Here is a 14,339-nt window from a genome sequence, read left to right on the forward strand (position 1 = left end):
ACTTACTCAGACAGCCCCGATGAAAATATGGTAGTGCACTTATTCTAAGTACACTACCACAAAAACCAAAGCCGCACCCACCTTTTCAGATAGATAATAACGGGGTTATAAGATTCATTTCCCTGTGAAAAAACAAAGGAATTCGAGCGAAATTCAAAATAAACGACTGTACATTCCGTGACACATCTTAATGCGGTGTTCTACTCATAATAAGTTTTTGGCTTATGCGTTAATATTAATACGTCACTTCAAAAACATGTTATTGTTGAAAGACTAATCATCATCTGGATGGTCTCCTTATGACCTAAATAGCAAATTAATCCTTACAAGAGGCGAAACGGGAAGTGAAACGCAGGAAAATTTTGTTTGTATAGTCCCAGCGTTGAAAATTTTGTCCTTAGCTGGTAAATAATGAAACTTGTGTAGCAACTGTCCAGGAAATAAACTGGTGTGAATGTGGTGGACGTTCAGGTAAAATCGTTAGGTCACGCTCAAAATTATTGTAACATGCCCTTTTGTGATCATTTTATTATTTCACGAAAGCAACAAACTCGCTGATCTTGAATCATTTGTGACGTACGTGCTTATTTCTTTTGAGTAGAAGAATACACAAGGTTTATTGCAAATCCATGGCCTACTTATGTAATACAGGGCACCTTTGTTCCAGCTTGTGATAATCAGTCGCTTTAAAAACAGGGTAAAGCCAAAACGCATTCAGATGACCAAGCTAAATCTAGCGTCAATTCCGACCAAACTCCCCGTAACACGCTCCGAAATTTAATCGTAACTTAGAGTGGATCGTCCTCTACAAAACGTAGAACAAAAACAATTGCCACGTGACTGCGTTGATAGATAAAGCGTAGAGAAGTTAAAATGCTGACGTTTCGAGAGTTTTTTTAGCCTTACAGTTAGAAGGACTGTTTCGCTTAGAGGTCCTCGAAGCAGAGCTCCGTGCACACATCCTCTGTGTATTAAAGCGGCTGGTATGTGTATTATAGGGCTTGGTACATTTCCAGAGTTTACTATTTCTCTGTTTTTCAGAGCTGAGGATGTTGATTCTGAAGTGGTCGATGAACTGAAAAAGAACGAGGGATTTGTTTTCAACAAGAGACGAGGCACTGCTCATCTATTCAGGTACTGAGTAAAGGCCTTGAGTTTTTCTGTTCATCTAAGTCAAATGGCGTCAAGCTGTTTAAGCCAGTTTCAAGAGCGGAATTAATACTTGTCTTTCACAGTGCGTCGATTTCCTAAAGCCTGGTTTTCACTAGCGCTGCAAGCACTAACGTAAGCATAAGTCCGCTCATTTCACTGTGAAATCTGCTATGTCTGGCCAATTAAAGCATTCGTTCGAGATTCCCCGCGTCTCAGCATGTGAACAAAATGGCGGATGTCGTGGTTGATTTTGATGCATATGTCGACGTTAGGTTTCACTGGAATAAGCTACTTATGCTTGTGGTTGCGCTTGTGCTTGCGTCGCTAGTGAAAAGCAGGCTTAAAGGACTGGCCATTTCACCCGTTGTTTGCTTGTGACCTCATCAGTGAAAGGCAGCGTCTCCTTTTCTCGTATGAATCATCGTGTTCTGATTCTCATTATCTCAAAGGGGCCAGGTCACACAATTTTAACTTGCAACTTCGTGACACTCCTGAATGCATCATAATGACCTCTTCAAACCACAGCTCCCGGAGGAAAAACTTCTCGTAGCTCAGTAGAGGCCACATGATGATGAATGCAAGTGCACTTACCAATGCGCTGACCCCGCCCTCCACCTCTTCCCGATCATAAAAATTCCCACCACCCTACATTTTTGTGGTAGTGCACTGCACTACACATCATGTTACCGGGTTGTAAGAGTGTAAGTCCGTGGTGCCAATAGGCCCGCAGCGCGTTCATAAATCACGAAAATAAACAGGTCTGTTGGAAGCGTGCTCGTTTCAACAAACTGAGCCCCAAAATCGGTAAGAATTTGTGACGCTGATGAGTGATAAAGCAGCTGCTATTTCCAAAACGATGGAATTACCTGGTGATAAATAACCTCGTCTAGAAGAGTAAATTTTTGACTTTGCAAAAACAATGGTCAACCTCAAGAGTTGGGCGATTGTGATCTTTGTGTTGAATTCGCACATTTCTCATCTAACAAAAAACAAACAAAGAAACCCGTTGTCTTGCCATCATTTTGACACAGATGTATCCTTTGTTTCGCGAGTAAACATGCAAGGTAACTTGGTGACACTCGCGCCCGCTGAATTCGATGTCACTTTCGATTTTGCAATTTACATGTGCAGCCAAAAGTACAATAGAAAAATTGAACGTAGCAAATATCTCCCAAAATGTTTTCGCTAATGGTAACTTTTTATATTCTCGGTTCAAAATTTAAGTTGTTTTCATGTTGATTCCCGAGGGATTGAAGAGTTTTGTTTTCGCGCACCGAAACTCATTTCCAAACATTTCAACTCGAGGCTCAGGGTGCGAAATCTAATGTGTATGGCCAATATGGCCGCCGCGGGAATAAGACCCATATACCTTATTCCAAAATGGCCGCCATTTAGATATTCTTTTGTTTTTATTGAAATTAGACCTTGATGCCTCGTTCAAGGCAAAATATTCTTTTGAATTTGCAGCTCAAGAACGTGGCATCAAGGGCTAATTTGAATAAAAACAAAAGAATATTTAAATGACGGTCATTTTGGAATAAGGTCTTTAAGGTATATACTAAGCTTAATCCAATACTGTTAAATTGGGGTCAGAGATTATAAGCCTTAAGTGCGTTACAAATAATAAAACTTTGACGAAATCTCTCAGTCTTGAAGAGCGGGTTGAACTTGTGTGACTTCCTGAAGTTGTAACATTTGATCTTTTGAGTGAGAAGTAAACTCCTGAGCTTACTGTCTTTCTTTCCTAAAATGTTCTTGAAAAGTTTGTCCGTCAGGGCTTGTCTTCTTACTGACAGAGCGACAAGACTTGCCTTAACAAGCGCTTCTTCGTAAGAAAAACATGAAAAGATATACGCATTGCCCTCTTTTGCACTGCCTATTTCTACATATGTATTCCGTTGAACGAGCGGCTTCTCCTGTTGGGATCAAAATACGTTTAGTAACCAGTTTACCCTACCTAATTGCAGCGCGGATGCCCTGGATGCTTTCTTGAAAAGGAACAGTCTTACCCACGTGATTAGGGCACATGAAGTGCAGCAAGCTGGCTTTCAGGTTAGTTATGATGAGTTAAGAAAGAAGTGGAATACGCCAGAAAACACACAGGAAAGTAAAGGAACCAAAGGAAACGAAAAGATGTTGATTCGTCCTTATTCACTTAAATGTCCGATTATCGCCTTGTTGCAGTGTGAGCCCAAACCGACCTTTCTAACGGAATTTCAGGGGTCGAGGACAGGCTGGGGTGGGGCTATAGCCCCCCACTTTTCTCCTACGTTGTTGTTTTCTCCTAAACCTCTCCCCCTCCCCTCCCACTTCCGTGATCTTAACCAAAACCTAGCCCCTCAGTTTCAAACGTACTCCGCGGTCCCTGAATTTGCCTCCATTTTGTGTTGAAACGCTCGAGTCCAAAACATGTGAAGATTTTATTTCCTATCTAAACGAGTTGAGGTTATTCTGTGACAGGTTCTGAGAAAATGTAAATACTATATTGGATCGGTTTGTGAAAAATGTCATACGAGGCAGAAATTGAAAAGAGAGCGTTGGAGAGGCAGTCGGGTGTCCATTTTGGGCTCATTGACACGTAAATCCTGCAATGTTCCATGAATGGGAAATGTGACAGATTAAACACACAGAGATTCGACTCGTTGCACGCCATGTGCTTTTTTATAGGCATGTCTAAAACACAGCTCACATTTTACAGGTCAAGACTAGAAGTCCCTGCTCTACTGATCAACAGCTAAGACGACATTTTCCCCTAGACCTGAAACAACATTTTTGTAGAGTGATTAGGGCTAGCAACACTTCTGGTGTTAATAGTCTATTTGTCTGTAGCACAGCCAAATATTCACTGACCTGTGTCTTTCTGTTAGATCCCATGATTCTGTTCGACACTCTGCAATTACGTAATCAATACCACAAAACGTGCGAGACTAAAACAGACGAACAGATTATTGAAATGATTACTGAAATCAAATTTGCAATAATGAACTCGTTAACCCGCTCGTCAGAGGAACGCTTGAGCTGTTTTGACTGTAACTGCTAATTTTCTCGCGTCTCCTTCGGTAACATTTTTTTTGAAAATTGGCTCAGTTCTAACCACATACAGTTCCCATCAAACACCCTATATTTGTTAAAATCTGTCAGAGCTAATCTAATATACTAAGAAAAATGACAATTTACAGAATATTGGCAAAACTGTCGGAACGACCTTGACTTTTTACCACTTCAAAATGTCAAATGGTTAGAGCGTCGCACCGGTATCGTGAGGTCACGAGTTCAAAGCCCGTTGAAGTCCTGAATTTTTCAGGCTTCTTTGCGCAATTGCAAAAAATTGTGTTCATAACTGCGAGGATCATAGATTCACTTGATTTCATATCCGCAGTTCATATATAATTCATTTCATATATCATTTAATCGTTGATTCATTCCTCACGGGAACATTGGAACCCACAAATGACCAGCTGCAAACGTCAGTGGCTTCATAGCTCAATTGGTTAGAGCGTCGCACCGGTATCGCGAGGTCACGGGTTCAAACCCCGTTGAAGTCCTGAATTTTTCAGGCTTCTTTACGCAATAGCCCTTTTCACGGTTAGGTTTTCTCATTTGCATTACAATGTATTTAGCATGTATGAGAGGCAATTTCGGGCTATTTTGTAGTTTTAACCCGAAATTGCCTCGCACCCACTTTAGATTACATTGTAATGCAAATGAGAAAAACTAACCGTGAAAAGGGCTATTGCAAAAATTGCGTTCATAACTGCGAGGATCATAGCTTCACTTAATATCATTTCCATTGACATGTGTGGCAAAGACTAAAGAAATTTAACCGAAGGAAGGTATAAATGTTATGGAATTTAGACCAAAAATAAGAATACATCTGCCTGCCATTGGATATGATGTTGCCATGGTAACGGCCATAATCCAAAAAATTGACACCCCTAAAAGAAGTCTTATTTTATCGGTACCCATACTGGTAAATCTGGTAAATTAACTAGGTTTCCTGCCCTGTATTGAGGGTATTCGCAAATACTCTAGGGAGCCACCTTAAACCCCCATGCCGACCAGAGAAAACTCGCCGTGCAAAATGACGAAGGTAGAGCTCGAAAGAACAAAATAAAGTGTGCAGTCCAAGGACCGAGCCGTCAGCCCATGAGCTAATATAGATGTAGGTGATGTGCAGGCATTCATTAACGAGTTCTTTTTCTTTTCTCTATCTTCAACGGCAGGTTCAACAGAAAGGCAAACTTCTCACTGTGTTTTCGTCGTCACAGTATTGTGGCGGGTCCAATGAAGCTGCCTGCATCTTGGCACATCAGAACAGACTGCGCATGATTCGACTAGATACCACGTAACTCCTAAAGCATATGCTAGTCTTACGTTAGTCTCTTTGTACTCGGAAATGCTTGTGGTAGGAGTAAGACATCCTTCCCTCGTATGCATGTCATAAATTTGTTGAGTTTCAGATTTCTAGATACATTTATTTAATAGAATTTTTACCACGTAAATGATGTTAGTGTTGAAATAATGCTTAAAATTATAGAGCTAACAATGTCTAGCCTAAAATGTGGCTTTTAAGATTTTTTAGGGACCTTAAGCAACAAAGCTGGCGATTTGGATGAGAATTTCGAGAACTTGCCATTCTTTTCCTGACTACGACATGAAATTACCAAATTTAGCGAGGGTACGCGGCTAACGCCCGACAATAATTTTTCACTTCTCTCGCTTACTGTCAACACCGCGTATGACAAGTTAATGGGCCATTTCCGAGTTGCTGTTTGTCTCGGTTTCGAAGTGAGTCTCGGTGTTCAACTGTTAAAAGGGAAATGAGTTTGGATTTGTATAAGAATACGCAACTCGTTACCATTTGAATGGTTGTGCACCAGGACTCGCTTTGAAATTGAGGCATGCAGCAACTCGGAAATGGGCTAATCCAGGACACTTGGCATACAGTTTACATGCGAAACAACTTCTTCGATGCCCTGGTTTCGTAAGGTCCCCCACTGAAATTCGTGTTGTGTTCGTGAACAAGTTTAAACTCCAGATATTTGCAAAACTTCTATCTTTTATTCACATGTTTTAAACCTCAGTTCAAACTTGTGAAACTGGGTCTATAAGAGAATTTACAACAATGTCTTGTAAAACGTCTGTGATACCAACTTGATGAAACAAAAACAATTCGTTCAGCGACACAAAAAACAAAGAACAACTAAAAAATGCAGGTTGTGTTTTTCTTATATTCTGTAAAGTAAAATGTATGCTTTAATGTTCTGTGCATGAGACCACAATCCTTTAATAAAATTTGTTGTTTTGCTATCTCTGACCGAGCATGGGTGTGTTTTTATGAAGTGGAACCTGTATAGTACAACAGCAATTTGATCTTAGGTTCCGTTTATGCACGGTACAAGATGAATTTTCTTTGAGTTAAATTTAATTCACACGGAACTGGCGAACCGAGTTTCTGCCCGTACACGGAGTGCCTTCTCACAAAATCCAAAATCGTGCCAAATAGCTGAGTTACATATCAAGACCACTCCTTCGCAGTACAAAATAGCGACGGTAAAGATGTTCACGTCGCGCCGCTGCTTTTTTGCCGTACCGCCTAAAACACTCTCATCCAATGTTGGAGTTAAAATTTTGAACGGCAAGACGGGGCTGAGGCTGTGGCTGAGGCATTATTGTGCGACAGTGGTACCACCGCTGACAATTTTGCCCGTCATCCCCATGGTCTTGTCACGGCATAGGTAACCAGCGCCAAGAATATTAAAAGTAGTGACAATGCCAAAGTTTTCTCGCGCTATTCGCCTTGGTAAGCCGTGGTCAAAGGAAAGAACAACTCTTCCTTGCACACATCTCTGTAACATATTCCACTTTGATCTACCGTCCTGTGAAGTTAAGAACAAAGAAAAAATGCCAATTCAATGGGCTTCTTGCAACAGTAGTTACATGGTTGACAACATGCTGCTGGAAATACATGGATTGCGGAGGTTGATAATTATGGATTTTGTAATTTACAGGAAATTTGTCTGTCCTCCAGTTACGTTTGAATATTCAAGCATTACAAACAGAAGTCTTATTCTTACACTTTAGCTCGGCCAGGATTGATTTAGATAAATTAACAAAGATTTAAATATTCTGATTTGCTCACAAGGCGAAGAATTGTTAGTGGTTTGAAAATACAAGGATTTATATACAAATTACTAAAGTCTGATTGGAGGGTTAAGACTTTTATTCCCACAGAAATCCAAATTAATTATAATACCCTCAAAAACTTGTGCTCGGAATTGAATTAAGTATCAAAGGCTGAGTTGTAGAGTTAGAAAATCTGTTGAGATCTACGCGTGAGCGATCCTCGCTCTTCTCCATTCTACAACTCGCACTTCAAGTATTTAACAATCATTCCATGAGCGCGCGTTGGCTATAACCAGTCTCATATCCAACAAGTGCGAATGAAATAATTGTTTTATTAAATTCCTTAAACTCCAAAAGTTTGGAAATCCGAGCGAAATCGAAAAAACGTGATGAAGATGGGACCTTGTGGTCAGACAGGCTCATCACAAAAAACATTTCTTGCCTTTTCACGTACTTCTAAACGTCGGAATCGGTCCAAACTTTCCACAAACAGGGGGTTTTGTTTTTGATTTATTTAGAGATAAATTTAGCTTTCTGGCGAAAAAAAATGTAGTGCAATCAATTGCCATATAAGGTCAAACTAAGGTATATGAGCTGATAACCGAGATTGAGTGAACCAATGAGAGCACGAGAAATGCATTAATTATAAGTTATTACATGGGTTTAGATGACGGGCATTGGAGCATGGGTAAGTCTCTGCAGTCACCATATGCTAATGCGACAAAATTTTGACTCATTGTGGTCAAAGCTCTCGCAAGCGACCAACTAGGCTTGACATTTTGGGTGGTCGCTTGCGGAAGGTTCGACTGTATATACAATTATTTCATAGAGTTCTTTCACGGGTGCAAATGAGCCCAACAAATTGACCTGCTCACAACTGAGCGGCTTCATAGCTTAGTTGGAGGAGCATTGCACTGGCATCGCAGAGGTCGTGGGTTCGAATCCCATTGAAGTCACCTGAATTTTTCAGGTGTCTATAATTATAGAGACATTTACTTAAATTGTCCAGATAAGTGCGACGATCACTTCTCTATTTCGTTGACAACCCGCAATTTACAACATTATTTACTGTTGTCAATCAGGCGGTCAAACAAGCAACTCTGACAGATTCAGTTGCTGTCGTGTTTGTCATTGAAGCGTACAGTGAGTCAGCTTACCTTTTGACTCGCTGTGGTTTCTCAGCAGGGACTTTAATGAAAACAACAGAGCTCGTTACCATGAAATACTGGAATCGAGGTTCATACTGCCTCGTTCCCGTATTGTTAACCTTCGAACCTGTCGCGGCAGATACACTTGCCTCTGGTGTCACGGGTGAGCTTGCTGTTGATGTGTTAGATAAGTTTGCTGTTTGCGTAATTGAGAAGTTCGCTGTCGAGATGACAGGTGGGCTTGCTACTTGTGCAGCGGATGAGCTTGTTGTCTGCGTCATTAATAAGCTTGGAAACGGAGTAACGGATAATCCTGCAGTGAGATTGACAGGTGAAATTGAATGATTCACGGGGTTTTCACTGACCGACGGTTCCACAGCTGATGAAGTAAGAGAAGGACTGGGTAGTACGTGTGAACTTCCGGCGTCAGTATCGTTGATGAAACAGCTCAGGCCGAAACCGCTGACACACTTGAAGTGCCATGTACTGTACTGTAATCTGGTATCAGTATACAAAAAAAAAGCAGTCGAAAGACTCTCTTGAGGTGCAGAAACATCAACAGGACTGTTGAATCTTAAAATGAATTGAGCATTCTTTTTTCTAAAATCCAAAAATGGATTTGAGTTCAAAGTATAGTCGGAGTAAATCCTGTCAATTCACTATTTCCCCCATCTCAAATTGCAATACGTTTTGGGGGTTTTGGGGGTTCTTTACAAAAAAAGAATATAAGTTATTTACTCTTGGAACTACTGTATCATGCTACTGTATTATGATATCCATTTTTTTTAGTCAATGTACATGTTCAATGAACTTCAACTGCCAGCGAGAAAGCTTTCAGTGGGCCTTTTTCGATACATTAAAATTCAGTTTGAAAGAGAGGTTTAGAGGTGGATGATATGCAAATATTTTTCACATTCATTCCAACGTGTTTCTATTGTTCTCGTCCTCACTGCCTCACTATCAAACAGAATATTTGATATTTCCAAAATGACCTATTGGCACTTGCTTACTAAGAGCTGAGCTTCAAGTCACTTATTACTTTCATTATAGCATTCTTATATCTACTGATCAAACCGACACAAATTTCTCACTATTTAGCGACAATGGTTCGTACCGATGCTGGCCGTAATTGCATTCTTGTCGCCAGCGGTAGAATGAAAAGTGGTAGAAAGTTAAATTAACTTTGCCTTTGGTTTAACCTTTGCCGCATTTGAGCGACGCAGTTTTTTCCTTTATCAACAGAACTTTTCACCTGATTCTAGTTCCTACTATTTCCATCTGAGGTACGCCTCCATATTTCCCCGCATCCGTCACGAGCATCTCAATTATAAGTCCACTGAGAATGCCGGGACAATTTCCTTCTTCCGAGGAAGTCTCCACATTGTTAACAATGGGTTCTCTGGAATCGAAAAAATGCGCAAATCTTGAAAACTTCCATTTATCAAGTACTTTAGATACGAGTATAAACCATTAGTAACTTCCAGTAAAGCTACAAGCGAAGAACTTTAACCGGCAAAGAATGAAAAAGAAACCCTTGGTTTTAATATGGAACATAACTAAATTTTCATTACCAAACTATCCCATAGTATAGAATTGCTTGAAAAAAGACTATAAAGAACATTCCTATTCATTTATTTATTTATCGGGGTTTAATTAACACATATTTTACAATAATGATAAATGCATAGCATTTAAAACTTGCAAAAAGACCGTTTACTCCAAGTGATAGAATAACATTCGGCCCACATATCCGTGCCCCCAAAAAAAGAGACTGCAGCCATGTTGATATCTGTAACGAAGCCTTCGCCGATAAATTGAACTCTATTCTTATTAAAACGCTGATGGCTGACCTCCTAAAAGTAATCGTTATGAAATCTTTGCTGGCTGGTATGAACCGGAGATAAACAGCAAGGTTATTCAAGCTTTGACAAGCGGTCTAAGAGTCTCCCTTGTCGAAAGTAATGTCTGGCTAACAGGTAAACAAGCTTTGAAGAATCATTTGCCGCGTTGCATACATAAGCAAATATATTTGTCAACTTAAATTGTCTAATTAACATTTTTAATAGCTTATGAAACATCAATCGATGGCTGTATGTCTCATAAAAATTACTTTTGATAACAAACTTTCTTATTCAACTTTCTGCCTCGTAGGTCTTTCATTACAAAAACAACCGATGCTCATTAACAGTGACCACGAAAAACGACTTACATTACATTACATTACATTACATTACATAAAAGCTGCATGTGAAACGAGCTTGACTGGACCACGCGCAATATCAAACAGGTCCGGGTTGCTCGAAACATGGTTAACTCTAACCAACGTCAAATACCATGGAAACCTAAAGGTTTTGATAAATTTTAAGCAACGGTTAGCGCTAACAAGGGTTCGAGCAACCGGACCCAGGATGCTTTTAACTTACCTTATGACCGGAAGCCAATCATTTGAGCTATTAAGCTTAGCGTTACCCCTGCGACCAATATCCGTTGCCTGAATTAGACGATTCTGATTGGTCAATACTAATTCCCTCAATGACGTGCAGTTACGCATGTCATCTAAAGACAATCGCAGTAGACACCCAGAAAAAGCGTCCTCGCCATAAAGGACTGGAGTGAGAGCTGAATCGGCGCACAAACTGTTGGGACCTGGGGACCACAGTTGGATTTTTCCAGATGTGACCTGGAAACAAAATGGAAAAAAATGCGTCAAGAACTCAATTTTAAAAACCTGTAAAGGCTAACATTTTCTACCATTCGCTTTAAAACGAACCTATCCTATAATTTCAAGGTAGGCCCTTACTCTATCAAATAGAGGCAAAGAACTTAATTCAACGAAAATGAACTTTCTTGCGTTCAAGGGAATGCGTATGAGGCAAAAATGAAATATTTCCGCGGCACTAGAGCAGTGGGGACTGTGAACAGTCCAGTTCAAGTGCATTATGCATGGTTTCAGAGAGGGCTATATAAGGGCCTTATATCATGTCAGCTAGTCATTCTAGATCGTCACTTCGTTCAGCTAACGTTATTTTATAATTTTTGTTGGTCACTTATTTTGAAATATATCATTCGTTATCTTTCACGCGACTTTTTTCCTAGTCCAATGTACGTAGTTACGTTCGTATCGTGTAGCCTCGTAGGATGGGCTGTTTGGAGATTGAGCCATGGTTCCTACCCAGGTTTCCTGCCGAGTTTTTTTCTTCTCCACCGGGTTTTTTTTTTCTTGCCTCCGTCTGACAGTATAGTGTAAAGTGTCCCTCATCTCTAATTGTTGTAGGTTGTAGTACGACGTATCGTTATATTTCCCGGTGGTCGCGGCCGAAACCGACAAATTAAATCTAATGGTTTTTCTCGTTGTGTACTGCGTGGTGGAGCCGTGTTTAATTTAACAAGATATGTCTTTCAAGACGTATTGCCGATATGTCTTTCAAGAGTTCCGTTCTGTTTTATTATGAGTGTTAGTCGTCAGGTTAAGGGGAGAAGCAACTGCCTTTATAGAGTATCTTTGCGTTCAACTTGAATAAAGGGTTTGTTGTCATTTGGAAAAGCTCCTGTCGTTTACGGCAAACTGAAGTTCTACTAGAAGCCTTTTCCTTGACATTTTTTAAGGACGTTTGATTATAAAGTCGACGTTTGGAGTCTCCATAAGCCGTTAGAAAGAGGAATATAAAAAAATAAAATTAAGCCAAACGAATAAATACATTAACGTCTCGACCTAGCGTAAAAGCTGGGTCAACAACGTACTTATACCTCAGGCAGCGTGAAATCTTTCATTCTCTTATTATATTTCAAAGCCGTTCATGTCAATCCAGTTCAGTATAGGATACTTGGAAAATAAAATTGTTGAATCTGAACAGACAGAATAATCGCGAACTGAACACTTTAGATAACGCAAAGTTGTATTTTAAAGCGAAGTTTTCTTCGCTGCATTAACTTCTTATTTTTCTAGTGTTGTTTCCCTTTAAGACAGTAATGATCTAAGGACCATAGTATGGGCAACAGTACAGTTTAATAATACAATTTAAGGTAGTACTTACTTGTCGTGAACTGTTATCCAGGTTGCGACTCACAACAGGACGACCACGCACGTATCCTGGGTTCCCTGAGCGCTGAAATGGAACCTGGCTGATTGTAGAAGCGTTGAGTCGTGGCGAATGAAGAAACTTGACAGAAAAGATTTGTCCAAGGGTGTTTGCAAAGCTATCAGATGTTGCAAGACCTGACTTTGGTTGGAGTGAGGGAAGTTGAACGTTCCCAAGCGTAATTTTTGCTGTAACTGCGTCAACTTGTCTTTCACGCCATTTGAATTCATAATCAACTTTGACAACCACGTTCGAACACGTCCTTGAAGTTCTGTCAAAAGTCGGCGAAGGCGGTAAAGTTTCACCGTCATCAAACGCACATCTTTGAAGCATTGGAATTTCCATTGAGCGTCCATCGAATAATGATGACGAGTTACTCGTCATCGAGCCAGTTGTCATGGTAACATAAGGCGAAATATCCACGCAGTAGTACAGTACTTCACTGCTAGCAAGTTCAGGGGGTGCCCCTTCATTATCACTCAGTTTTCCCAGGGCTAGTACTGCTGGAGGTAGTGAACAAGCAGACCGGTTGAGTCCTAAAGGCATTAAATAATTCAAAGCACTCCATGGCGACTGTGAATTACATAGAGTCTCATCCAGCTCTAGAACGCAGCGAGACGAAAACTCTTCAAGAAACTTTACTGGTGCGGTTTGAGAGCACAAGCGGTTAAACACAGTCTGTGGCAAGCTTAGCACGCCCAATGTTGCTCTAGCATAGTTTGCATCTGCAGCAGTAGCAGCCGTTTTGATCGTTGATCCCGCCGTGTACAAACCACCTGAAAATGTCGTTTGACTTTGTTCCCTTTCTTCAAAGCTAAAGGGTTCTCTTTTCTTGGTGCCAGCCAGTGTATTGAACGTGGCAGAATCCAAGGCTAGAGAAGGACTGGTGAAGTTGAAAAAGTAACCAGTTAAGGGGCTGTTGTCAATGGTTATGCAGAGGAATGGATGCCATGTCTTCGAGTCAGGCCAGGAGGCCTGGCAGCTAAACTCGAACGGCCTTTCAGAGGTGGCGCCGCCAAAGAATCCCGAGATACAAATTGAGCTCCCACTTTCAAATTCACCGCAATCCTGATTAAAAATCAATTAAGGATAAGTAAGCTGTTTTAATGCGGTATTATTTGAGTTGATTATAACTGAGGGTTCAGAAACAAGCACTTTTAAGGTACAAAGACGGCACGTGATTTCAAGTTGATATTTAACGGCTTCAACCATCACAAGCAACAACAGCACAACAAATTGAATGTGATAAAGGAAAACGGTTAAAATTGTAGAATGAAAAGGCAACAGACTTCGCAACAATATAAAACTCCTTAATTTTTGCTATGTAACTGTTTCACATAAAAATCAGTGCATTGTTTTCTTTGCGACTGTAAATGTGATGTTGCATATAACAGATGGGTGTTGAGTCAAAATCTCACCCACCTTAATACCTGATCTGACAATATTTAGTGTTTCAAGAACCGCTGGTAATGACTAGGCCACTTCAAAATTCATTTGCGTTCAAAGTGAACTGACTACTGCTAAATTAATCAAAACTTGTTCTCCCCTTGAACTAGACGTTTCGTCTTTTTATTCCACTTTTCAGTTTTGAGCTTTTGTTAACCTTGAGCAAACGTTTCTACAACGACTAAAAACGCTGGCGACACTGTGCAATTTTCCTTTGCGAAACAAGTTGCTTGATGGGTGTTACTCTAGGCAACGTTTCATGCAACTTGTCTTCTCTCCGATAATCACATGATTTTTTTTTTCAGACACAAGTTGCAGGACAGATGTTGGACAACGCTTAAAAAATTAATTGCAACGTTGCGTGAAGCACTGCAGAAAGTAAAACTTA

At 40.3% G+C, this 14,339-nt stretch overlaps 2 protein-coding genes and 1 non-coding gene across 4 annotated transcripts in view; 2 read left to right on the plus strand and 1 right to left on the minus strand.

Moving 5' to 3' along the window:
* LOC137974666 (uncharacterized) overlaps positions 1-6,469 on the plus strand; it is a 44,560-nt gene extending 38,091 nt beyond the window's left edge. The window contains exons 15-17 of one of the 2 annotated variants that reach the window (XM_068821587.1): positions 1,042-1,134; positions 3,120-3,204; positions 5,376-6,469. In XM_068821587.1, the coding sequence (XP_068677688.1) occupies positions 1,042-1,134; positions 3,120-3,204; positions 5,376-5,501 (304 nt within the window). In that variant the 3' untranslated portion in view covers positions 5,502-6,469. The remainder of the gene's footprint in view (positions 1-1,041; positions 1,135-3,119; positions 3,205-5,375) is intronic. The other variant, XM_068821588.1, reaches the window with a different exon arrangement.
* Positions 6,194-14,339, minus strand: part of LOC137974665 (uncharacterized) — a 27,565-nt gene continuing 19,419 nt past the window's right edge. The window contains exons 12-16 of the mRNA XM_068821586.1: positions 12,461-13,573; positions 10,850-11,106; positions 9,679-9,825; positions 8,436-8,924; positions 6,194-7,031 (exon numbers count right to left, since the gene is read on the minus strand). Of these exons, the coding sequence (XP_068677687.1) occupies positions 6,944-7,031; positions 8,436-8,924; positions 9,679-9,825; positions 10,850-11,106; positions 12,461-13,573 (2,094 nt within the window). The 3' untranslated portion in view covers positions 6,194-6,943. The remainder of the gene's footprint in view (positions 7,032-8,435; positions 8,925-9,678; positions 9,826-10,849; positions 11,107-12,460; positions 13,574-14,339) is intronic.
* Trnaa-ggc (transfer RNA alanine (anticodon GGC)) lies at positions 8,162-8,234 on the plus strand. Its single transcript has one exon. It is a non-coding gene; the product is annotated as a tRNA-Ala (tRNA).

This window comes from Montipora foliosa, chromosome 11, assembly GCF_036669935.1.
Source record: "Montipora foliosa isolate CH-2021 chromosome 11, ASM3666993v2, whole genome shotgun sequence".
NCBI classification, from domain to species: domain Eukaryota; kingdom Metazoa; phylum Cnidaria; class Anthozoa; order Scleractinia; family Acroporidae; genus Montipora; species Montipora foliosa.